This window comes from Motacilla alba, chromosome 15, assembly GCF_015832195.1.
Source record: "Motacilla alba alba isolate MOTALB_02 chromosome 15, Motacilla_alba_V1.0_pri, whole genome shotgun sequence".
NCBI classification, from domain to species: domain Eukaryota; kingdom Metazoa; phylum Chordata; class Aves; order Passeriformes; family Motacillidae; genus Motacilla; species Motacilla alba.
In genome coordinates, this window is record NC_052030.1 from 13,461,119 (window position 1) to 13,487,014 (window position 25,896).

The following is a 25,896-nucleotide window of genomic DNA, read 5'->3' on the forward strand; positions in this document are numbered from 1 at the left end:
CAAAAATATGCAAAACTGCATGAGTAAATTTGATTAAGTCATTCTGAAAGTAAAACAGCAAGTAGTTCTTTAAACTACCCGTGCAGACTCACTGCTAGGAAGGTTTTAAAACATATTCTTTATCTCAAGAACATGTTTAGCAATTTGAGTCATAAAAATTTGACATATGCAACTTGTTATGCCACAGCAGACGAGAACTGACATTTTACTGGAGCTGTAAGAAGTTAGGATTTATTACCGTAAACATTTCATTATTATTTTGGTAGTTTGTGTGGCCGAATACCAGCATTGAGTGTGTAGCTTGATAATAATTTTTCCTGGCTGCAGTTGTGCTGTTGATGGCTACTGGCATGTAAGAGCACACGTAACACATAGAGCAGCTCTGCTGAGAGCAGAAAGGGAGTCAGAGCTCTGTGTGCCGTGGAATCCCCCAGGACAACCCCCAGAGGATGGCCCTCCCTTGGGACAGACACTCTGGAGCAGGAGGGAGAGCAAAACATCTTTCTGTAGGTGATAAGGGCTCCGGGAAATACCATTGCAACTCTGACACTTTTCACGGGCTCCAGTCCTTCTGAACTGCATTTATTCTGAATTGCAATTATTTAAAAGATGTCCTAAGAGCTGGGCAGCCAGTGCATGAACAGCCAGTCCTGCAGGGTGTTGTTTCAGTAAACCAAAGGTGATGAGCCCTCCCTTCCCCAGCTCCATTTTGCATTGGAAAGCCCCTGGAGGAGCTCACCTGTGCTGCCAGGGATGGAGGAGAGCTGGCTCTGGGCTCACCTGTGCTGCCAGGGATGGAGGAGAGCTGGCTCTGAGCTCACCTGTGCTGCCAGGGATGGAGGAGAGCTGGCTCTGAGCTCACCTGTGCTGCCAGGGATGCCCGGGGAGGAAGGAGAGCTGTCTCTGCAGCCTCAGCAGCTCTGCTGGCAGGGTCTCAGCAGCCCCTCCGTGTGCCCCTGCCCCAGCAGCACGGGCAGTTCTGCATTCCCCTCCTGCCACACACAGGGGGACAGTGACACAGCTCAGGAGCTCCTCTGACCCAGCCAGGGCAGGTGGGACACGAGCTGGGCCCTCGGGAGCTGAATTCATCCCTCTCACGGGGTTTGCTGCTGGGCAGAGGGCTCGGAGATGCTGCTGGCAGGCACAAATCAGTCCAGGACAATGCCAGCAAGAGCTTGGGTAGAAACACAAGGTCCAGGAGTGGCACAGAGCACCCCAAAGTACCAGCTCTTCTCCTCAGGGGAAGCCTCGAGTCTAAACCAGAAGTGCTGTGGATTCAGACCCACACGGCTGCACGCAGGACAGCCTGCTGGTGTTTGATGCTGGGTAAATAATTACCTGTTTGGATGAGAAACGGGCAGGTGAATGTTTTGGGTTTGGCACGCCCATCAATAAACTATTTTCACTGTAACCAAAATAATAATACAGTTAAACTATTTAACTGTACCAGCACATTGGATATCAAGAATAGAACGGGGTTTTGACTGCCCTCAGGCCCCCCAGCTGATGCTGGAGCTCCTCGCTGTCCCCTGCAGCAGCTGGATCTGCAGATGGTGCATGCTCTGGGATTGTCTGTTGATTTGTGCAGATGTTGAGACCGAGCATTGACCAAGTGCCTTTCCTGCTCTGGCGGCCGTGTCCTGGTGCTGTTCTGTGATGACAGCAGTGTCACTGATGCCAGTGCCAGGGAAGATGAGGAGTTGACAGCCTGGGAAGGAGAAAACACATTTTTCCTTTTTCATGTCATTCTTGCTAAAGCTTTGTCTGAGGGGAAGAATTTAATTCAAACGCTTTCAAAAATGGTAGCTGAGTGCTTTATTTGAAAATTTCCTTCCTCAGACGTTTCATTCAAGCTGTGAGCGAGTGAGAGCCAGTCTTGCCTGATCAGTCTCAGGGGTCGGGATGGGGCTGGCAGAAGGAAAAGCTGACAGTTCTTTCCTTCCCTGTCCCTTCCCCGGCCACCCCGCTGGTGGCTCTGGGGACGCCGATGGATTCGCCGCTGGATGGCAACCGAGCGCTGCTGCTCCCGCGCCTCCGACAGCCGTTCGTGCCGGTCCGTGCCGAGCCGGTCCGTGCCGAGCCGATCCGTGCCGAGCCGGTCCGTGCCGAGCCGATCCGTGCTGAGCCCGCTGTTCTATCGGAACCGATCCGTGCCGAGCCGGTCCGTTGCCGAGACAATCCGTGCCGAGCCGGTCCGTGCTGAGCCCATAGCCCGTTCGTGCCGGTCCGTGCCGAGCCGGTCCGTGCCTGCCCGCGGCTCCTCGCTGCTGCCTCCCGGGCTCTCTCGGGGCCACCGAGCCCTGCCCGGGCTGGGCCCGGGCTCACCCGGGACAATCCTGTCCGTGCTCCACCGCCCGCGGACATCGGCTCCGGGCCGGCTCGGCGGCTGCGGGCACGGAGGAACAGGAGGAAACTGAAGCAGCGCTTTCTCCCAGCGCTGTGCCGGGCTGCACCTCACTCCTTCCCTTCCCTTCCCTTCCCTTCCCTTCCCTTCCCTTCCCTTCCCTTCCCTTCCCTTCCCTTCCCTTCCCTTCCCTTCCCTTCCCTTCCCTTCCCTTCCCTTCCCTTCCCTTCCCTTCCCTTCCCTTCCCTTCCCTTCCCTTCCCCTCCCTTCCCCTCCGGGGCTGCGCTGCCCGGGCCAGCTCAGCCAGGGCAGCTCGGCCCCGTCCAGCAGGGCTGGTTCCTCTCTCCTGGCCTGGGATGCTGATCCTCTCTCCTGCCCCAGGGCTGGCTCCTCTCTCCTGCCCCAGGGCTGGCTCTTCTCTCCTGGCCAGGGCTGGCTCCTCTCTCCAGGCCGGGGATGCTGATCCTCTCTGCTGCCCTGGGAGATGCCCCTGCCCCTCACTCTGGGCTGGCTGCAGGCCCTGGCAGAGCAGCTGCTCTTTCACTTTACATAACGTTTAATCTTGTGTAACCAAGACCGCTCCCACAGGGCAAACAGAGAGGGAGATCTCTTTTTTCCAGGCACACCACCCTTATTTTCATCTTCTCTCTCTCTGGTGAGTCAGGCTGGCTCTGCTCGGGCAGCAGGACAGGCTTCAGTCCCATCTGAGTGTGGGTCTCACATCTGAGGGAAGGAGAACCTGGCACTGCCAAGCAAGAAGGTCTCTTGGGAAAAGGAGCTGGGGTTTGTTCTTTTCTCTGGTCAGATCTCAGAATTATCCAGTCACTGATCATGTACAGCCAATCAGCTCAGCTTTGCTCTTCCTCCTGTGCCCTGCTGCACCGTGCTGTGGCACTGTGAGGGCAGAACTTCTCAGGTTACAGCAGATGTTAATGAAACAGCTCCCCTTCAAGCACAGAAAAGATCTTTTTATGCAATTAAAATGATGCCACATTCACTTTTCTAGTATAAATGGTAGGGAAGTCATCAAGGGCACTTATTTATATCTGTGTAGGATGAAAGAATGCTCAGTGGAAACCCAAGAAAAGCATCCTGGCCCACAGGTCTGAGTCACCCTGCTCAGCACATGCTTGCCTTAGCAATGAACCTGGCTTTGAGGAGGCACAACACAGAAAGCAGAAATGGAATCCAAGCCCAGCCCTGGTGTGGGCTTGTGAGCTCAGCTGGACTGCAGGGCAACTGAGATTCTGCCTTTATTTTCTTCAATCTCACCTGAAGTTTCTGTTATTTAGGGATTAAAAACATAAATATATTGGCTGTGATTTAAAATACATGTCAACACGTGCTGCCTTTTATTGTCCTGTGAGTTTATGTTTTGTTTCTGAGGCTGGTTTGTTCCATGGTTTTATTTGCCTCACATTGGAAGGAAAACCATGCCCAAAAGTCCATTAGGGAGAGCTGCATACATGGGAACTCTGACAAAATCTCTCTATAAATAGCTTCAAAGTCAAGGGAGCACAAGTGTGCCCAGCTGTCAGCCTGGGCTGGGCAGAGCTCTCTCCTGTCCTGCAGACAGGGCAGACCTGGGGCTGCGTGGAGCAGGGCAGGATTGCTGAACCTCAAAACTGAACCTCAAAACTGAACCCCAGAACTGAACCCCAGCACTGAACCCCAGAACTGAACCCCAAAACTGAACCCCAAAGCTGAACCCCAAAGCTGAACCCCAGAACTGAACCCCAGAACTGAACCCCAGCACTGAACCCCAGAACTGAACCCCAAAGCTGAACCCCTGAACTGAACCCCAAAACTGAACCTCAAAACTGAACCCCAGAACTGAACCCCTAAACTGAACCCCAAAAGCGAACCCCAGCACTGAACCCCGAACTCCCCCAGCCCCGGCTCTCCCTGGCACACGTGCCGCTCTCTCCGTGTCCCCGGGCCCTCGGAAAAGCCGCCGTGCGGACTCGCTGCGGCTCCTGGGTGGCTCTGAAGCCGATTTTGGGTGAACTGTTCTGAGTCCTGCCTTCAGCGGCCGTGAGGGACTGTGCGGATCGGTGGTGAGGAGCAGCTCTGCCCTGCAGGAGCAGCCTAAACGCACCTTCCACACGTAAAGGGATTCATCTAAAACCGGGGTAGCACTCGGAGGGCAGCTCGGGACTGGTTTTAGCGCGGGGACAGGAAGAGGAGCTCAGCGAACCCTGCAGCAGCTCGGGAGGCAGGGGCAGATCCCTGCGGGAGCTGACTGCACCCTAAACAAACGGCCCTGGATTCTGCCCGTCCTCGCCTCCTGCTGCAGGAGGGCGCTCACAGAAGCCTCTCCCCCGGAGCCCCACTCTCTGGGCTCTGCTAACCGCGTGCTTGAGGAGAATTGTTTATTTCGGCAGCCCGTGTGAAAGTTTCACTGGCTGCTGAAAGGTCAGTGATGCTCTGAACTTCCCCCACACAAACGAGCTCTTTTTAAAAGCCTCGCATTTGAAAGATGCCCACCACGGCTGCCCAGCTGAAAACAAACTGCAAGGCAAGCTCCAGCTCCAGAGAGGGAAATGCTGACAGAACACCAGAGGAGAAACGAATGCATGGAAATGTTCCAGCGGTGCCTTTACAGAACAGAGCCAGAGCAGCCTCTAAAGGCACAGCTCCATCCCACCTTTCATTTCTTCTGTCCCTCGTGCCACTGCAGAGCCCCAAAGCCCTGCTCCAGCCGAGCGGAGCAGTGATCCTCATGTGACAAACAACGCCCAGAAAAGGGCCCAGATTCGAGCTTCACACAGCACAAAAATGGGACATTTTCCTAAACAAAAAATGTGCAAAGTAAACATAGAGAAAATTGTATGGCAACACCCTGAATTATTGAACGGCCAGCTATGCAGAACAAACATAATTAAAGGGTCTCATTATCTCCTAAATAATCATTGTAAATAATGCTTTAGATAATTACTTCATTAGCTCCCAAAACACTGGCTTTTATTCTCCTCTGAGATTCTACCCACTAACTCCTCTCTGAATAAATTGCCAAAAGGGAAAATCAAAAGCAGAGCGAGCGTGTGAGCTGGGGATGCAGTGTGCGCTTGCATGCACTGATTGGGACCCAGGATGCTTTGAAATGGGTTTTTGCAGCTTCTCAGATGGTGAAAAGCAGTTTGTTGGGATTTTTTGATGAGTGTATTTCTTTCTTCAGCCTGCTGGCTGCTCAGCCAGGCTCCCCTGCTCGCAGCTCTCAGCTGGTGCTGCAGAGGGGACTGGAGCTTAATTGCTCTCGCTGAAACACTTCAGATCAGAGCTGCTCCCTGGACTCAGCTCCAGGCTGCTAGCTGTGCTTAACTCAGAAATCCCAGGGAAGGCCTGCAAGAACACAATTACAATTAATTGTGTTTTCTGAGGGCCCTCCCATCCCACTGAAATTTGCAGCATGGAGTGCACACAGCTGAGAGGCAGCTCTGGACGGAATGGCTCTGTCTGCCCCACGGCAGCAGTCAGGGGCTCTGCTTTCCACCTTCCCAATGTAAAACCCAGAAATGAATGGAAAGCAGAGCCCAGCCACGGGCCAGCTCCCTCCTGCCCAGCAGCCTGGCTTGGATCAGGGACCAAAGAGCCAGCCTGGCAAGTCCCAGGAGTATCCCAGGAATCTCCCAGGAATGTCCCAGGAGTATCCCAGGAATATCCCAGGAATATCCCAGGAATCTCCCAGGAATCTCCCCACGTTCCCCCAGTGCACCTCACCTGCATCGTGGCCAAGCTCCTGCAGCTGGGTGGGGAGAGCTGCTGGGAAACCTCTGGAACCTCTGCAGGGGAAATGCTGACTGACAGATCAAAGCAATTGCATAAACCTTCAGCAGGCTCCCCCGATGGCAGAAACGCTGCTGAGGGCTGTGCAAGCTCAAAAACCCAAAACCCCTTCAAGAAGAGAAGCAGGAGAGCTCTGTGCAACGCCAGCCAAATCACCAAATCCATGGAGTTCAAAACACCACACACAAGGACTGAGTGAGCTGCTGCAGGAGCAGCACCTCTGCCCGGGCACTCTCTCAGCTGAGCCACTCAAGCTCAGCCTAACCTGTCCTGATTCCCTTTCAGCTGACAGGACCTGGCACAGCCTGACCCAGCCAAGGGTCACGTTCTCCCAGCAGAACGGACACAGTAAACACCATTTGGTATGCAGAATAATCCAGGTCTCCTTCCTGCTTAGGGCTACGCCTTGGTGGCTGTTTGCATCGTAACTCGCCCGTTTTCTAGGAACTGTTTACCCCAACACTGAAATCCTCCTTTCCCCTGTCTGCAGCACAACGGATTGAAGTGCCAACCACGTTCCTCAGAGCCCCAACACAGCGGTTTTGACAGGTTTTGTCAGTGCTTTCCATTTCTGTGTGCTGCCCTTTGTGAAAACCTTTACTCCACGAGTACTCTGCCCCTCAGCGCCCAGCTGCGAGTGCCTCTCCAGAGCTGCTGCCACTGCCGAAGGCTCGGGGGAGCTCCGGGGCTGCAGCTGGCACCGGGGGACAGCAGAGCCCAGCCCCGCTGCCCTGCACGGTGACAGCTGCTGCCAGGGGTGCCAGGGCTGTTTCCAGGGGTGCCAGGGCTATGCCAGGGGCTCCAGGGCTGTTTCCAGAGGTTCAGGGGCTGTTTCCAGAGGTGCCAGGGCTGTTTCCAGGAGTTCCAGGGCTGTTTCCAGCTTTTCCAGGGCGGTTTCAGGGGTGCCAGGGCTGTTTCCAGGGGTGCCATCCCAGCCCCATGCAGAGAGCACTCACTCAACGCAGCCTTGGTGTTTGCTACCTCAACATTTCTCTAAAAATCCCCCACCATGGGCACAGCTTAATTAACATTTCCCATTGTTTTCTCCACAACTACCTCCACACCTTTTTTGGTAAGAAGCTGCAGAGAAGATGCCACCTCACCCCGTGTTTGATGTAAGCCTGGCTCAAACCCTTCTGGAACGCCCCCGGGGCCCCAGGGACACACAGCAGACACAGCAGAGTGGCTGATGAGTTTATTAGTGCATAGGTTAGAGATTTACTCCCCTCCCACCTCCAAACAAAGAGGTTCATGTGAAAAGGTCTGTTTTGCTTTAAAACAAACTCAATGAGGCAGCTGTTCAACAAGAAGTAAAAACTGTGGAGTAGCCTATTCAAATTTCTGGTCTTGATGGGCAGATTACTGCATTACAGAGAAAAAATTCAACAGGACAGGATTTTGAGGGTCAGTTTATAACCAGCTGGAAAACAGCAGGAGTGATTTTTCCCCCCCATCTAATTCGCATATCTGTATAAATAATATTTACTGATAAAAATCTAGAAAACTACAGAATAAAATATATTTACCTAGAATGAGCATTAAGGCCACCAATCCTTCCTTACTTTGCATGTAAACTTCCTCACAAACATCAGTGAGCATTCTGGACTCAGAGGTAAAAGAAATTTTTGTTCATTGTTGAAGCCGAATTTTTCAAGCGACTTCTTTATGGCTGACTTGTGAAGAGACCAATAATAACAATAACAACAACGGTATTTGGTTTCTTTTTTAAACATGTTTGACATCTGAATAGCTCCAGCATATTCACAGTATACCTGGGCAGCAAAGCAGGAATATCCACACGTGCAAGTGTAAACTTTGCTGGATTTTGTGAAGTCTGAATTCTCACCTGTGAGTAACTTTGATCTCAGACACTTCCAACAAAACCTAAGTTTAAGGATTCTAAACTTGCAGGACTGAGTTACTGCAGTCAACGTGAGAGCTGAGTATCTGAAAACATTATGAGCAGTTTTAGACTATGTTTAAAAAGGCACAAATTACCCTCTCCTCCACTTCTCCTAGAGTGTAAATATATCTACATATCTACATGGATATGCTTAAACAACGAGGAGTCACAAACCCGAGTTACAAATACTTTACACACAGAAATACAAAAATAACCTGTAACGCTAAATGCAGTTATGTGGGTACATCTGCATGCTCTGAAGCCTCCAGCTGGCACAACAGGCACGTGCACACCCAAACACTTCATCCTTGTTACAGCCACACGCGTTCCATAACAAATCAGTGTCTTAGTTTGAGTTTCAGGCTCTTCTGGGGCAGTTCATCCCCCTGTGCTGTGCTCACGCATCAACAGCAGCAAACTCCAGAACAAGAAACTTGATTTGGCTTTATGAAGTCATTTCTGTCATGTTCAGGTAAGCAGTAAGGCTAAACTGATCCGTCAGTTTCCTCTGCACAAGAACTACCTGTGAAATTACCTGCCCGAGTGCAAACGCGGCGTTTCAGAGCTGTGTGCTTTTACCAGAAATGTTGCAACACACTTTTTATTAACCATGAAGGAAGTATTTAAAGCAGTTAACCTTGACAGAAAAAATAAAAAAAAAAAACCTGGCAAGTGTAAAAAAGCTTTTTCTGTTTTTCTTCTCAAGTAACGCACCAGGCAGTTAAAGGAGTAGTCTTTTCAGGATAAGATATTTTAGCACTTGTTGGAGAAAAAGCGTAAGGCTTAAATAGGTTTAAGGTGACTAAATAATTAATACACTTAAACACAAGGCTACATGTCATAAAAATATTCACAAGAGTGCTAACAAAGGCAGCACTGGCAAGGTACTTAAAGTCATGATTAGAGTTGGGTTAGCTACAGGAAAAAAAAGCCAAACACTCAAAACTCAATAGTCTCTCAACTCCCTACTTCCACTGTAACACTGAGATGTGAAAAACCTAAGTTACTGTAGATGAAAACCAAGTTTCAGTCTCACAGGTGTCTAGTTGATGCTGTAAAATCCACACACCCCCTAAGGCATTCTGATCTTCATTTGTGAGTAAACATCAGGAGTGATTTTGCTTTCATTTCTAGCCATTAGTGACAGGTCATCATGGTGGGACAGGTAAGGCATCATCTGTGGAAAGGTTTGGTTTTACCGGAGATGGTTTGGAGTTCCTGAAGGCTGGTAACTCTTGGAATGTGCTTGCTAGGACAGAGTTGTTGCTAGGATAATTCCAAGTATCAGAAGCAATACAGTTACACATATTATTATGAACATCAATTTCTGCAGGGAAGAGAGAGAAAAGTTAAGATTGAAATACTTTGTCAGAGACAGAATTAAATATATTCAGAGCCACAGCAAGACTGACACCCAGGCTGAGTGCTGGGATTCTCCTTCTAAGGAATAATCACTGCTATGATTTCCTGTTTCTAACACACGTGTAACCACAGTCACAAGACAGAGCCATCTGTGCAACATTTCTCTATTTTCCTTCACAGAATGTTGGTTATTACTCATGCCCAACTTCTGTAAACATCGCTGGGAACAGATGTGGGTCAGCTCTAAGGAGTTGCTCGCTGCCACCCTCCTTGGATAAATATTTGCAGCCTGCTCCAGCCCTCACAGCTGCACCCCAGTGGAATTCACCAGAAGGTCAGTGAGAACACTGAGCAGGCAACGGCTCAGAGGGGCTGCAGGGGTTAAAGTGGAGAGATGCTGCTGTGCAAATGCCTCAGGGGTGACTCTGGGGCAGGTGTTTCTGACTGCAGGGAATGGCACAGGGAATCCTGCCCCCACCCACGACCCAGAGCTGAGAAGAGTCTCCAGCCCCAGCCACAAACCTGGGTGTTAAAGGGTGTTAGTACAGAAATGTGAATTTCTGAGGAGCTGTCTGAAGTGGGCCTGCTGCTGGTGCTCTGCGTGCAGCTCGGGGACTGTGCACGCTGCAAGCTGCACTGCTGCTGCAGCCAGGGCAGGCAGCTGCTGAGCTGGCTGAGCACTGTCTGAGCCAGAACTGGCTCTGTACTGCAGCAGAAACACGAACACAAGGAATCCCCTGTGCTGCACACTGTTATCTGCCACCGATTCACCCAGGCTAGCATCAATAAACAGTTTCAGGGGAAGGCATCTGAAGATGGGCTCCAAGCCATAACAGACATCTCCTTTTTAAAAACTGCTTAAAACCTCAGAAACCCCCACTGGGTAAAGTCCCAGGGGTGCTCCGTACTCCGGACTGTTGCTGATGAGAACTTTGAGCACAAGAACAGTGACTGCAAGGGCTGGGAGCCAGCCCCGGCTGCTGGGTGCCCTGGGCAGGGTGGCTGTGCGCAGCCACAGCACTCACAGGACCTGCCACAGGTCCTGCAGCACGACACAGCAGGGCCAGCAGGGCACTGCACAGGCTGAAGGGGAGCAGAACAGCAGGGAGAAAACGAGAGCCAAATTAGTTGATTAGTTACTTACTGCCACAGTGGCAGGAAGCCATGCATGCTGAGGTTATCCAAGCATCACCGAATACCCACAGACAAACCAATTATCAGAGCTACTATGGCAATCAACACCACTGACACAATGACAATTATCACCATTTTCTGTCAAAAAAACAAGCGATGGTAAATATTAAGCACATCAACACTTGCATTTACGTTCAATTTTTCAAGTAGCTTTTAGATCCACAAGCACTGTTATTAAAGCCTCCTGTATTCTTAAATTGAGATTAATTTCTGTATAATCTTGCAAATGTAAGGATTAAGGTTTTTGAACAGGTAAACTCGTGATTAATGCCTTACAGTTATCAGAGATGATACAAGCCCCATTTACACAGACATTAAGTGGGCTCTTCGAACACTTCTGAAAAGGGCTTTTGTGAGGGATCAGGGGTGTTATCTCTGTGTAGATCTCTATCTACAGAAAATGAATTATTCCCTCAAATCCAGCTCACCAGAACGAGCCGCACCCAACTGCACAGCACATCAGAAGGGAAATTGGAATGCAAAAATAAACTACTTAGTAGTCTGATATCAGAATATATTATTTGGTGTCTGATGGGAAGAAAGATACTGAAACAAAGCAAGCGCCCTGGAAAGTGCCAGAACCTTGCTTTGAACTCAAGCCCTCCACAAATTCAGTGTCACGGCACAATGCCACACCCTTTCCAGAGGGAAGATCCCCCCAATTTATCTGTGAAATTAAAAATCAAAGCACAATTTTTTAAAAGTAAGCCTATTAAGCAAAAGAACTTTTATTTTTTTCTGCTAGCGAATGGATTTTATAGCCTTAAATTCAAGTAAGTTCATTTGTGATAAACAGCCAGAAACTATTAAAGTTATTTAGAATCTGAATGACTTAATGCATTGTGAAAGCTGATGAGAAAAAATGGGAATTTATCCACTGGAATAATACAAAAATTCTTCTTTTGGGGTTTCTGCACTCTGTAATGGCAGCTCTGAGTGGAGCACTGTGAGCAGACCCTCAGCTGGGCACGAGCTGCTGATCTGTTCCCACAGGCCCAGTGCCTGTGCTCTGCTGCTGGTACAGATCTGCAGCACCAGCTGCAGCAGAGTCAGGCACAGGGGAGATGTTGCTGAGCTAAACTAAAGCAGCGCCGAGCGCAATCACAGAGAGACAACATACCCTGCGTGCCTTGCTCTGGTATTTCACTGCCTTTTTTGTCTCTTCTTTCGCATGCTCCACATAATCTGTCGCGTTCATCACGTTCTTTTCTATGTTGTTGATCATTTCTCCCTGAAAACGAGATTTTGAGGGAAAGCCAGGTTACTGCAATGCACGGATCTCTGTTTAATGGCTCCAGAACATCAAGAACGCTTCCACAATCAATGACGCACACACTGGGGATGGCATTTAGTCTGCTTTGGCATGTGAAGGGAAAAGGGAACGAGAAGCAAGGGCTCCAGCTCTGAGCAAACCAGGGATGTTCATGAGCAGGGCAGCGAGCTGCTCCTCGTGCAGGAACAAGGAGCGAGCCCCTGCAGACATGCCTGGTGTGGAGGCGCTCCAGCAGCCACAGCTGAGTGGCACACGGGGACCACAAAGCCCTGGAGTGGCTGCAGGGGGACAGGACACACGCTCCCTGCCTCCACACAAGGTCCTGCAGCTGTCTAACTCACACACGTGAGCTCCCAGAGCTCAGGGATGGGTGCCAGGGCATGACAAACTCAAATTCACCATGAGGAATGGCGTTTGGCAGTGGAATGGAGGATGGTGAAAGGTGACAGCAAGTCTGTTACCTGTGTCTCTGTCCATCAGAAGAAATATCAGCAGCAGTAAACAGCAAAGCATTACAGAATGATGCACAAGTAACTTCTGCTCGTGTGTAATTCAAAAGAAACCTGCTACCACGTTCTCTTGGCTGAATATTTAACATCAAAGCAACAGAGGACTTCTAGAACAAACCCAGTTGCCAAAACCAGGCAAGTTCCTCTAACTTGCTTCTCAGGCAAGTTTCTCTTCTAACACCATTCTTTTCCCTTTCCTGCAGAAGTCAAACCATTTTAAGATCGAGGTTAAGAACACTTCTGTGGGATAATTGGTATTGAAAGACTAAAAGTAGAACAGATTTATGTAGGTGCCAAGACGAAGCTCATGAGTACAAGAGATGGCTTGAGGGAACGTCAGGCCCTTCACATCCATGCTGGTGAGCACAGAACTGCACTTCTGCACGAAGTGCACGGTGCACACAGCCCTGCTGACACACCTGCACTCCATGGTGCCTGAGAATCCGAAATCCCCAAGGAATTAACTGTTCCACAAGGCAGCTTTTCTTACTTAAACATGCCCAAAGGTGTTCCAGCGTATTGCAATTAATCATATTGGAGAAAATATTAAATATACTGCCTGCAAGGCAAGTCTGCGCTCAGCTATTGAAAGCATAAGGACACTGAGATGGTCAATTTGTCCACGGGAACCTCCAGGGATTAATTTCCATGTATTTTAACCACAGATTCACTCTAAACCTGCACTGTCTGAATGTAACCCACTGCCATGCCCATGGCAGAGGGCAGAGTGAGGCAGCCCAGCCACGGGTGTGCCTGAGCAGCCCCAGGTACCTGAGTCTCCACAAACATGGCCATGTCCATGAACATCTCGTGCAGCTCCCGGATGCTGGACTCCAGCTTCATGATGTCCTTGTGGCGGGACTCGATCTCGTTCAGGGCTTGCCGGGTGATCTGCGAGTCTGAAATGATCTTGGGGACAAAGGGAGGGGACAGGGACACGCCTGAGTGCCAGCGCCCTCCCAGGAGCGGGCAGCAGGGCAGGGAGAGGAAATGGGCCAGGAATACATACATCAGAAGTGAAAATGGAAGGATTGCCACTCTCCAACATCTCCTCCAGCTCCTCATCAGTGGTGGTCTTCCCAGCTAGGATAAAAACAGCAATTAGCATGAGAGGCTAATGACAGATTTGAAAAGCACACAAAAAGCAAGATTTTCTTGTAATTTGCCAGTTCCCCTGTTTGCATTCCCTGTTTCAACAATGTATATATTCATTTCTATAGGGCACATTTAAAAAAGGACTAATTTCAGGCACTTTTTAGACACCTTCCAAGCTAGATACTGTGCTTCAAAGTGAAGTCAGGAAGCTTTCTAAATACTCCTAATAATGGACTGGAAGTAAGTCGTATGTGAGTCAGTCAACAAATGAGTAAAGCACATGTAACAGCAGCAGTGATTTTGTGCCAGGTGAAGTGTCCTTGTAGACAAAAACGGAACCACATAAAAAGAGCTGTTATCCTGTTAGGCATGTTAATTTTGGAATGGCTTTTAATAACACTTGCTGTTTCAGAATGCAGCTTTTCTTGATGCTTCATTTAAAGCTGCAACATTGGAAGTAAATGAAGCAAAGGAAAAAGATGATTTCTTTAATAATTTTCAATCCAAAGGAAATGATTGAGTTTTCTCTCTTTTCTTTACAGCTGTTCTAGAAAGAGTAATAACAAGGAGTTTGTGCCACACAGTAAAACTGATTCTTTCCTGTCACAGCCTGTGAGATGCTGTCCAGGACCTCTGAAGCTTTGTACACGAGTGAATGAGGAACAGGGGGCTGTCACTATGGGACACGAAAGAGCACCAACGCTCACTGCTGCTCTCAGGGTGAAGGGAAAGGGAACGTTTATTTCCTGACTCCAACATTCATAGATTTCCAAAAGTGACAGTGGATTGGAGGGTGACAGTGCCACCTCTCCAATGACACTGGACGAACCACCAGCCCATCAAATGTCTCCTCCTCCATAAAGGAATGCAAACCAAGGAGTTATCTACAGAAATTGTGTGAGAAAGTGCCTTACAAGAATGTAAACAGCAGAAAGCTCAGAAAATCTTAAAAAATCAGGGCGACAGGGGGCAGTGACAGGGAGTGACTGGTGGGTCTGGGAGCAGGGGGTCACTCACTGATCTCCAGCTGCCTCTGGATGCGGCCCTTGCTGCGCTCCCGGAACAGCGTCTGCGTCTCGTTGTACTCCGTCATCACCTCCACAAACTTGTGTGCCAGCACCGAGTGCTGCAGGGACAGCAGGACAGCGTGGGACAGGGACAGCACGGGGACAGGGGTGAGACAGGGACAGCACGGGGACAGGGGTGAGACAGGGACAGCACGGGGACAGGGGTGACAGAGAGACAGCACGGGGACAGGGCATCAGGGAGGAACAGCAGGGACAGACAGGGACAGACATGGGGATAGGGCATCAGGGAGGGACAGACACAGGGACAGGGGCATCAGGGAGGGACAGCAGGACAGGGGTGAGACAGGGACAGGGGCATCAGGGAGGGACAGACACAAGGACAGGGGTGAAAGAGGGACAGCAGGATAGGGGTGAAATAGGGACAGACACGGGGACAGGGGCATCAGGGAGGGACAAACAGGGACAGACATGGGGACAGGGCATCAGGGAGGGAGAGATGGGGCAGACAGGGGCAGACAGGGGTGTCAGACAGGGACAGATGGGGCAGTGAGGGGCAGACAGGGGTGACAGAAAGGGCCATTTCTGTACTACAACTCACAGTGGCACTCAGAGCCCAAGAAAGCAGCACCGAGCTCTGAAATGAGCTCAGAACAGCTGAGCTCCTCCTCCGCCAGGACCCCCTGCCTTTCCTCCAGCTGAGGGGAGCCTACCTGTGTTTTCCTGATCCTCAGGTCCACTGACGTCCGATTGGCATTTTCACCCTGATCAAAGCTCTGCTCAATCGCTGAGAGCAGCACAAGAGCACAGAGTCAGTGTCAGCTATTTTACAGCTCAATTACTTTGTAAATGTTATTATTGCTTTTTAAAGGCACAAGTTCCACAGAGACATGTGTAACATTTCAGGGGACAGGGGGGGCATATATAAGTAAAGTTTTAAAATAATTTTGGTAATTGGTAGAGATCTTTAAACACAGTAACTGCTGCAATCATACTCTTAACAGAGTCACACTACTGTCCATTACACTGGAACAATTTTAAAAGGAGTCATTTTGCAGTTAATCTTCTTCCAAAATACCATCTCCCCAAAAAGCACTTGAGTTGCAGAAGACATTTCTATATGGAGGAATTACTTTGCATTGTCATTTTCTGGGTTATTTCTGAAAGCAAGGAGTTCCACTTGTCCTCACAACTTACCCTTTAACCTGGCCCGGATTTTATTAGCAATCTTCTTGATTTCCTCATTTAGTTCTTCAAGTTCTTCCTTTGTTCCTTTAAAAAATATAGTTTTGGAACAGTTAATGATTGATTGCAGTAAGTCAGCGAGTCTATGAATCCACCTTGTAATCTCAGAATTTCATTCAGTACCACCATGCAGAGCTGAAGTTTATTATCCTCCGGAGTGCTTTAAATACTGTTTTTACAACAGCACCCATCTTATGACAGGCTTCCACCTGGGCAATGTTATTATTGGTTATTATTTGTTGGATATTATTTATTGGATATTATACTATATGGTTATTATCACCAAATCTTCAACTGAACCAGTGACAAACAGTTTTTCTAACACCTTCAGGGTAATGTTAATTTGCCAGTCGAAAGCTGAATGCTCCTGAGCTGTAAGTGGTGACACCACAGATTCCTGTCCCCTTTTCTGTGTGCTGTGACCCCTCTGTGCACTGCTTTACCTGCAGGGACACGCCTGTGCCAGCGGCACGGTGACACTGGGAGGGCTGCCCCCAGAGAGCTGTGCACATCCCCAGAACACACCCTGCTCGCAGGGCTGCCACGGAACAGCCAGCTGAGCCCCGGGTTACCTGAGAGCCTGAAAAAGCAGCCTGCAAAATCAGCCGTGGGACTGCAAACACACACCAAGGAAAACGGGACAGGATAAAACGACTCCCCAAGCTCAGCTTCCACCACCGAGACGCAGTCACAGGATGAACGGCCAGCCAGCATTGCAACACTCACACAAAAGCACCTCAGCATCTTCTGTTCCCCTTTCTCTGAGCCCTGCCCGGAGCCAGCAGGGGCTGAGCAGGGACCACGCTCTGGGCAGGGCTCTGAACTTCCCAGTTCTGTGCTGGGAAAGCACAGCTGCACTTCCAGCCTGGGGGAAGCCTCTGAAAATTGGGCTGCACGTGGAACTGCAGGAGCTGAGCAGCAGCTGGCCCTGGTGCCACGCAGGACCCCGGCCCCACGCAGGAATAAAGATCTGACAGCACAAACTTCAGCTGACAGCTCCAACACTTGCACAGGCTGCAAGAAACGTAAGTAACCTCTCTGCTTCTGAAGGAAAACACCCACATTAAACTGAGTTTTGGTCTAGGAAAGGCTGGGATGATGCAAGAAATATTCTGAGCACACAGTTTTTCAAATGAGACTTAAAAAGGGTCAAAATAAACAAATGAAAGTATTAATTCAAAATTAAAAATGAAAATGTTTACTTAGTGTTACATTTTGCGTTCTGAACTCCTGAAGTTCTACTCCTATGGACAGCTAAAATAAGCAAACAATATTTCAGAATATCTAGCCACACTTATGTGACATCTTAAAAATTATTACTCACTTCCTTCAGGATTTGGTGCTGACAGGATAATGCTGTGCTGCTTCTTCACTTCTTCCACATTTTGTGCTATTTTTGCTATGTTATTTCTAATTTCCTCAACCTAGAGGAAGAGAAATATGGCAAAGAAGATGTTAGAATAATTTAGGGCAAATATTTTTTAAAAACCCCTGCTAATAAAACCCAAACTCTTTCATCTGTAAGTAGCACAGAAAGAAATCCCAGCAGAAATGTCAACATTTAAACAGCCTGTAATTACTTTTTTAAACTATAACCCGGTATTGGTAATAGCAAATATATTCTGAATGGCCAAAAACTTAAGTGCTAATGTTCCTAATAAACAACTATTTTAAAATTTCATTAGCAAATTTCTTGTTGACAGGGAATTAAAAACATTTCTCTGCAATAAACACAGAAGATACCCTGAAATAAACTAACAGAGCATTACCAAGGCGTGTTTTGGCACACAATCACTGACCATACTGGGGTATGATGGGGTAGATGAATTGTTAAACCTCACTACGGAAATGAAAAGGCACAGAGAAGAATCAGTCTTCAATCCAGGGTGAATGCTGGAACTTTACCTGTTGGAAGAAGTCATCCATGAAATGGTCTTTCTCGATGATAACTGTCTCCCCATCTTCATTTCCTTTATACTGCAAAAGACAGCAAAGAGCAGCCCGTGAGAGCCAGCCCCCGTGGGGACAGCACAGCCCTGCCCCGCTGCTGCAGGACACATTCCCATGGCTGGCACAGCCAGGGCAGCTGCCCTCTGCCGAGGGCTCTAATCTAAAAGCAAATAAGCAGAGAGGCCCCAGAAGCCAAGAGAGTCCTGGAGAGCAGGGAGAAAGCCAGCTCTGCCCCGCTCGTCAGCCCAGCGCACAGAGCTCAGCTTCTCCCACAGCAACAGACACGATCCACGTGCTCATTGAAGGGAAAGAGTTCAAGCTTCTCTTCCTCCGTTCCCTCCGTGGAGCACGGGCTGTTTGAAGTGCAGGGGGCCACAATGAGAACAAAACGCTACCCTTAACACACAGTCAACAGGTTATCTGTTAGGAGAAAACAAACTACAAGATATTGTCATCAAGGGACTTTCATTACAAGACAGCTTTCCTTTCTTACAAGGCCATCTGATCTTCCAACACCCACTCTCTGCTCCTAACCTCTGATCCTATTACCCACCAAGTTTAGTTCTGGTTTTCTTAAATTACGTGAGATACTTGTTTGCATGACAATTCTGCAATTTAATCCCGTGTCAAACACTATTATCTTATAAAGAAGTTACTGTCATTAGGAAAGGCTAGGAGTGCCCCAAACCCTCAGGGAGAAGTCACAGACTTGGTGCCAGCTCCTCTCCTGCAAACTCGGGGAATGCACAAAGCCCTGGGGCAGAACCCAGCCGGGTTTTGCTCAGGGGAAATAAAGATGCCCCAGGAGAAATACAGGAAGGAGATGTCACTGCCCTCCTGGGCCAGCACTCGGGGCTGGCTGTCACTGAGCACTGGGTAAGTTACTCCTTTTGGGGAGATAAGGCCAGAACTCACATTATCTGTCCTTGCAGATTGCCATCAATTAACAGCCTTGCTCAACGCACACAAGGGAGGAAGTCTGTGCCCCAAGGAAGCCACCCACAACTTTACCTTTCCCAAGACTGCCCTGTACCAAGCCACAAGCTCCAAGTTAATGTTTAAGAAGGAGCTACATTTTAAAGACATTTAATTTCATTATCTATGCAAAAGAACTACCTATGTTTATATTTACTGAGTAAAGGATCATTTTTCTGCTTGCTCATAACTGCATCCTATATTTAGCTATTTGAACTAAAAATAATGAAGATACCATCCACTAAGGGATTCAGAATGTCAGCTTTCAGTTCGATCAGATCTCAGTGAACTGTGTAACACCTGAGTGAATGCTGGATGAATGAAGGACTGCAATGTGACTCAGGAATCTGCCTGGAGATGCTCAGCTGGGAGGCAGCTGACCATGACTCCCCAGCCCACAGCCTGTGCCATGTGTATTTCACTGTCCTGCCTGGTCGCAGTGATTCCACTGACAGGTCCATTTGGTCAAGGATTTATGGACAGCCTAGCTCAGTCACCAGCACTTGAGACACCTGAGAAGTCTGTCAGCCTCTGTTCTCTGCATTCTAAATCATCTCTTACCGAAAGCACAGCTCATCTGCTGACTCTCTTTGGCTGATGTGCTTTTGTGCCTCTTTAGACGAGCACAGCACTGACCAAGAACTCACTTTTATCAGAGTTTAGCAGAAACACACTGCCCTGCCTGGACTTCACCTCCCCAGTACAAGCAGTATCACAAAAAGCTGATAAAGAGTTTCACGTCAATGCCAAGAGCAATCTAATAAAGTCTGTTTGCAGCTCATACCTTGACCTTGGGACTCAGAGTCTGGGACTCGCAGCTCCATAAACATTCAGAGACTGTAAAACACATCCAGCCCCGCCAGGGCTTGTGCTGCTGAGGCTGGGACAGGGTTAACTCTGTCCCCAGCAGTGGCACGGGCTGCGTTTGGGATTTGTGCTGGATCAGGGCTAGTGACACAGGACCCAGGGCTGGTGACACAGGGACCCAGGGCTGGTGACACAGGGACCAGGGCTGGTGACACAGGGACCCAGGGCTGGTGACACAGGGACCCAGCTGGACCAGGGCTGGTGACACAGGGACCAGGGCTGGTGACACAGGGATGTTTCAGCTCCAGACCTACAGAGGCAGGGCCTTTTCTGCTGCCCTCCAAGGGGCTGGGGGGCACAGGCGGCAGCAGCAGTCCCCAGGTGACCCAAGGGACATTGCAGGGCACGTGGCATTATGCTCAGTGGGTGAAGCTGAAGCAGGAAGGAGGGGGGCACCTTTAGTCTTCAGGCACTTTGTCCACTGTTATGTGTGACAGCTCTGCTTTTCTGCAGACCCTGCCTGCCCAGTGGAAGTAGGAAGGAAATCCTCTTCCTGCTTTGCCTGCATGTAGCTTTTACTTTACCAATTAAACTGCCTTTATTCTCAATCCTTGAGTTCCCTCACTTCTGGAATTCTGCCCCATCCCACCGGGGCGAGCGAGGGAGCTCTCGCTGCCAGCAGGGTTAAACTGCAGAAATTCTCACCAGGTCATTTCTCAGCTCCAAGCAGAAGCTATGCTGATGGTTTATGAAGCTGCTGTCACTTCCACTACCTGACAGAACTGCAGAAATAACTCAGGCTGGAGATGTCTTTGTAATTACTGACCTTTGGAACTGGAAACAGCTTTTGCCTGAAAAACATGACTCTTACTTGCCCTTGAAATTCCGTTCAAGGTTAGCAGTTTCTCACACACATTCCTGTGAAAGCTGCAAGGACCACAGCTGACCATTATCCCGGGGAGCCAGCCCCAGGAGTCCTCACACAGAGTTCCAGCCTCTCCTCTCAGCATCCCTGTGTCCAGAAACCCTTCTGCAGCCAGCAGGCAAGGAGGGCTTGCAGAGGGCCGGGAGAGCTGAGGCAGCTGGGGCAGGTCAATCATTAACGTGCCTTTAGCAGCAGCGCTGCACCAGCCCAGCAAAGCACCTCGCACGGCCACTGAGGGCACAGGGCTCATCCTCAGCAGTCACACCTGACCCAGGCAAACACGACAGCCATGCTCTCCTGCTGCTGCGAAGCTTCACTCTGGGCTTGTTTCTGTACACCCACTTCCAGCAATCCCAACCTCTGTGACTGCGGCTGTCACCCACTTCTAACTATCCCAACCTCTGTGACTGAGGTGTTTCACCTGCTCCTGAACAGTCCTGAACTCAGATTTTAAAAAAACCAGCCATGTTCTCCTGCTGCAAAGCCTCACTTGGTGCTTGTTTCCAAACCACCCACTTCTAACAGTGCTAACCTCTGTGACTGAGGCGTTTCACCTGCTCCTGAACACTCCTGAACTCAGGCAGAAACAACAGCCGTGCTCTCCTGCTGCTGCAAAGCCTCACTTGGTGCTTGCTTCCAAACCACCCAGTTCTAGCAACCCGAACCTCTGTGGCTGAGGCTGTCACCTGCTCCTGAACATCTCTGGGGGCACCGAGTGCCTGGCCAAGAAAGTGTTTAGGAAAAATCAATGCACTTCTGCCCGAGTTACAGGTCCTGCTTAAAACAAGCTGCAGTCAAATATGAACTTGTAGATTGCTATGTACTACTCATTTTTCAAATATGAACTTGGTATGTACAACTCATTTTTCAAACATTTCACGTAACAGACCTTCGTTAACGCTCACGGGTAAAGAAATACAAAAATCAAGTACTTTAAATGATTCACCTATCAAGCATGAAAAACAGACTCCAGCAAACAGGTCTGCATCCACTTCAGCATGTCACAAGGGGGAAATTTTGGAGCCATGTGGACAACGCAGCCCAAACCTGAGATCTAAACCAGCACTCTGCTTGAGCAGAGGTTTATGTCTTCTGAAATGGCAGAACAGCAGAAAGGAAGTATGAATAAGTTTTATTACCAGGCTTTTAAAGGCTGCCTGTCTGTAATAGCTGAAGTTGGCTAAACGTGCTCAGCTGGAGGCTGAACATGGTCTGCAGAGCTCTCTGAGAGCCCTTTCAGATGGAGCTCATCTGGGCACAGCAAACCACGCAAGGCTGGGAGCACATCCTGCAATCGTGGCTATGCACCACTCACTCTCCTATTCCCTAAACGCCTGCTATAAACCACTGCTGAAAGCACTGTATTGGGCCACAGAACCTTTCAATCTTACACTTATTTGTGCTCAAAATAACTAAAACCAGTCTGGGATTTGCTCAATTGTCCCATTAATTGTATTAAAAGACAATTCAAACAGCTTAAAGAGGTTAATTTAGGCCTGCTTAGAGTAATTTAGAAATGACATTAAAATAACCCCCTGAAGTTGAACAAATACATTTATGGTTGCTGTCTTCTCAAAAAGCACATAGCTTACAAAACTCCTCTGAGCCAGGAAAACAGGAGGAAGCAGCATTATCTGAAGGCTATATAATCTGCATGTCATCAACCACTTCTTTCTCCAGCAACTGTTTAACAGCCTAAACACAGTGCACTAACAAAAATATCTGACAGTTAAACATAATATTAACAAAATATCTGACACTGTTGTGTCAACGGACCACAAGCACTGATAGGCAGCATTTCTCCCTCTTCCCCATAATGATCTAGGAAAAACTAACAACAGAAAGCTTTGCCTGCTGCCCAGTAAAATGCAGGAACACAGAAATGGGGAGATGGGAAAGGAGCGTTTCTGCTGACGGCGGCGGTGTGCTCAGTAAAACAGGCCAGAGCACTGGGCTCTCCGGGACCCCTGTGTGCCAGGGAGGGTCTGGGGGCTGCAGGGAGCTGACCCACCTCACACCGCTGGGGCACGACCAGAGGAAACAATGAACCCTCATGGCAAGGGAAAGAGGCAAGGCACAGCTGTCCCTGGAGACTTTGCAGGCCTGTTGGAAAACCACAATGCCCATGCTCCACTCTTAAAGATTAGCCAAATGCAATACAGCGAAACTACATGAATAAACCTAAACACTTAGGAGAACAGGCAAGCAAGAGTTAACACATCGTTCCTTTGGATTTGCTCTTCCTTTTCAGAGCATCTCATCCACCTGTCAAGCATCTCTGCTCAAAGCGTTCATCCTATGAAAGGAAAACCACAAAATCACTATGCTTTTGGTATTTCAGATAAAGATGTAAGATGGAAGTTGCTGCTTCAGTGAGCTGCCCATGGAAATGGGAACATCCATCTCCCTTGGATCCACAAAACTTCAGGTCAACTACACACCTCTAATTGTGACGAAACATAGACTAGATCCTCAGTAACTTTAACCTTCATTTAATGTTGAAGTATTTTCTTCACTGGAAGAAAATGTTTAAGTCTCCAAGCTGTCTATTAATTCTGCAGTGGGAATGACATTGATGAACACGTGAAGCACTTCAGCAATACTGGCCGAGAGATGTTTAAAGAGCAGCCCACTGCAGTGATGTTTTCAGATGTCAAATACTAAAGCTGCCTTAAGAATTCCTCTGTTCAGCTGCATTACACACTTTTAACCCTGTCAATGGCGGGTGTGGCAGGGTGTGGACTGGTTTCCTCCATTTATGAAAACACAGAACAGGATTAAGTCTGCGGGTATAGAATTATAAATATAGAGCAAATTTGGATCACTACTGGTTGCTTCCTCTATCTGGGAAGTGTACACCAGCACTGAAATCTGGCATGTGTTCCCACAACCTGGAAAGGGAACAGCTATGCCTGAAAGAAATGGCACTGGTTTTTTGGCATGACTCCAAAACATCATTCCTGGTAGAGAAACTGAAATTTAATAATCCCAAAACTTTTCCAATGCCTATTCATCCTTTCAGAGAGAAAGACAAAAAGACTGGTAATTCCATCACTAGAGATGGAGCTTCCAAAATGTATTTTATGGTCCAGAAGATGGAAGAGCCCCAGACCTGAATGCAGCTCAACACAGCCCAACTTCCACACATACGAGCAGTACTGGAACTATCACAGGAACTCCTGTGTGTGCGCTCCATTTCCATTCCCTTCCAGGAAAATAACAAAACAAAACCCTGAAATATCCTTTTATTTTACCCAAGTCATATCCTGTCGCAGACAGACGGACGGTGCCTGTCCCCAGACTCTCCCTTCTTTTTTAGGACACAGTTTCCAAAGCACAAGCAGCGGAAAGGAAAAGAGCGTATAAACAGCGGCAGCTACCATTTTGTAAACACGCGGAAAACGGGGCTGGCATTGCAGAGCGCTTTCCTGCCGCATCACGGCCCGAGAGCCGCCGGGCGGACAAACCCACCCCGCCGCGGCCGGGGCGGCTCCGGCGCCGAGTCCCCGGGGAATCCAGCGGGATCCCCGGGGAATCCAGCGGGATCCAGCGGAACCGCGGACTCCAGAGCCGCCCCGGGCGCTCCGCAGCGGAGCCCGGCGCGCCGCAGACACCGCGGAGGGCGGCCCGGCCGCCGCAGCCCCGGGGGATCCCGGCGGAGCGGGGCCCTCCCGGCCCCGGCAGCGGCGCCCCCGCCCCGCCCGCTCCCCGCGCCCCGCCGCACCTCCGCCAGGTCGGCCAGCCGGTCCTTCATCCCCGCGGCGGCCCCGCGGCGCCCGCCGCCCGCCCTCCGCGCCGCTGCCCTGCGCGGGCCCGCCCGCCGCGCACGCTCGGCCCGCCGCCCGGGGCCCGCCCGCCGCCAGGGGCCCGCCCGCCGCCGTGACGTGAGGGGACGGAGGGCGGGCACGGAACGGGGGAACAGGGCACGGAGAGCGGGGAGCGGGCCGGGGAGCGGCAACGGGGGAACAGGGCCCGGAGAGCAGGGAGCGGGCCGGGGACCGGGGAGCGGCAACGGGGGAACAGGGCCCGGAGAGCAGGGAGCGGGCCGGGGACCGGGGAGCGGGCACGGCGAAATGGGCACGATTGAATGGGCACCACGGAGCGGGCACGGCGGGCAGTCCGGCCCCGCGGCACGGGCACGATGGAGCGGGCAGGGAGCGGGCACGATGGAACGGGCACCATGGAACGGGCACCATGGAATGGGCACCATGGAATGGGCACGATGGAGCGGGCAGGGAGCGGGCACAATGGAACGAGCACGATGGAATGGGCACCATGGAGCGGGCACGGCGGGCAGTCCGGCCCCGCGGCACGGGCACCATGGAGCAGGCAGGGAGCGGGCACGATGGAATGGGCACCACGGAGCTGTACAGTGTGGTCGGTTATTTCTTAGTGAGAGAAGGAGCTGTACAGAGTGGTCTGGTCATTTCTTAGTGAGAGAAGGAGCTGTACAGAGTGGTCGGTTATTTCTTAGTGAGAGAAGGAGCTGTACAGAGTGGTCGGTTATTTCTTAGTGAGAGAAGGAGCTGTACAAAGTGTGGTCGGTCATTTCTTAGTGAGAGAAGGAGCTGTACAGAGTGGTCTGGTAACTTCTTAGAGAAGGAGCTGTACAGAGTGGTCTGGTCATTTCTTAGTGAGAGAAGGAGCTGTACAGAGTGGTCTGGTAATTTCTTAGTGAGAGAAGGAGCTGTACAGAGTGGTCTGGTTATTTCCTAGTGGTACAGGCTTCCTGAGAGTTGGCAGGGCAGAGCAGGCATGGGCTAGGGAAGGCAGTGCTCCTCCTCCTCACATCTCCAAACGCTCTGTGCCTGCTGCCTTTGGTATGTCTACCTGAGCCAGACTCACTAGGTCTGTTCACAGCTCACCTGAGTTAAGATACAGGAAATGGAAAGGCCTTCTAAACGTAATTATTCTGCTGACTACCTACGGATCTCATGGACTAATCTTGCAGGCAGTGATCTAACACTGCTGAAGTGTTTTGCTGCCTTTTGAATGGGTTATCTGGAGCAGATGTTTTGTGCATCCTCTGAACTGAACACTTAATTATACATGCTGATGAAACAGATGCTAAAAACTAGATTCCACATGGTAATTTATCTTTTTAACAAAGAAGTAAGTGTATGCCAGGAGCTCAAATGCTATGATAATGGAATTTTTAATTATTCCAAAATAAAGTGCTCGATAGCTTACAGGATAAAAGTAGTTCACTAATAAATTTGTTACAATATTAAGAAATAACTAAAGCACAGTGAGTGTTATATACACAGTTACAGATTGCTTTCCCCCCCGTGTTTATATTCTTTAAAACTGCCGAACTCTACTAATGTGGCTTTACAGCCTCCTATTTATAAACACATTCCTGTTTGTCAAAAGGAGTTTGCCAGCGTTTTACCAGGATAGCATTGTGCTGAGGAAAATAAAAGATGAGTTGCATGTTGTGAAGAAATAATCCTGACACCTAGAGGCACTCAGCAAAAGTGCTAAAAACCACACAAACCCAGCT

The 25,896-nt window shown here is 49.6% G+C and overlaps 1 protein-coding gene across 4 annotated transcripts; it reads right to left on the reverse strand.

The window, feature by feature from the left end:
* Positions 1-8,313: 8,313 nt before the first annotated feature.
* On the reverse strand, positions 8,314-24,245 carry STX2 (syntaxin 2). 4 transcript variants are annotated; one of them, XM_038152784.1, is made up of 11 exons: positions 24,118-24,245; positions 17,642-17,713; positions 17,061-17,160; positions 15,689-15,763; positions 15,205-15,278; positions 14,484-14,592; positions 13,381-13,454; positions 13,143-13,280; positions 11,710-11,820; positions 10,607-10,667; positions 8,314-9,360 (listed from the first exon to the last, which is right to left on the reverse strand). In XM_038152784.1, the coding sequence occupies exons 1-11, from the start codon at positions 24,145-24,147 to the stop codon at positions 9,185-9,187; spliced, it is 1,020 nt and encodes a 339-aa protein (XP_038008712.1). In that variant the 5' UTR covers positions 24,148-24,245; the 3' UTR covers positions 8,314-9,184. The 4 variants fall into 4 exon arrangements, with proteins under 4 accessions (XP_038008712.1, XP_038008711.1, XP_038008709.1 ...); XM_038152783.1 differs by lacking the exon at positions 10,607-10,667; XM_038152782.1 differs by having other exon boundaries at positions 9,221-9,360; positions 10,540-10,667; positions 13,143-13,454.
* Positions 24,246-25,896: the final 1,651 nt, after the last annotated feature.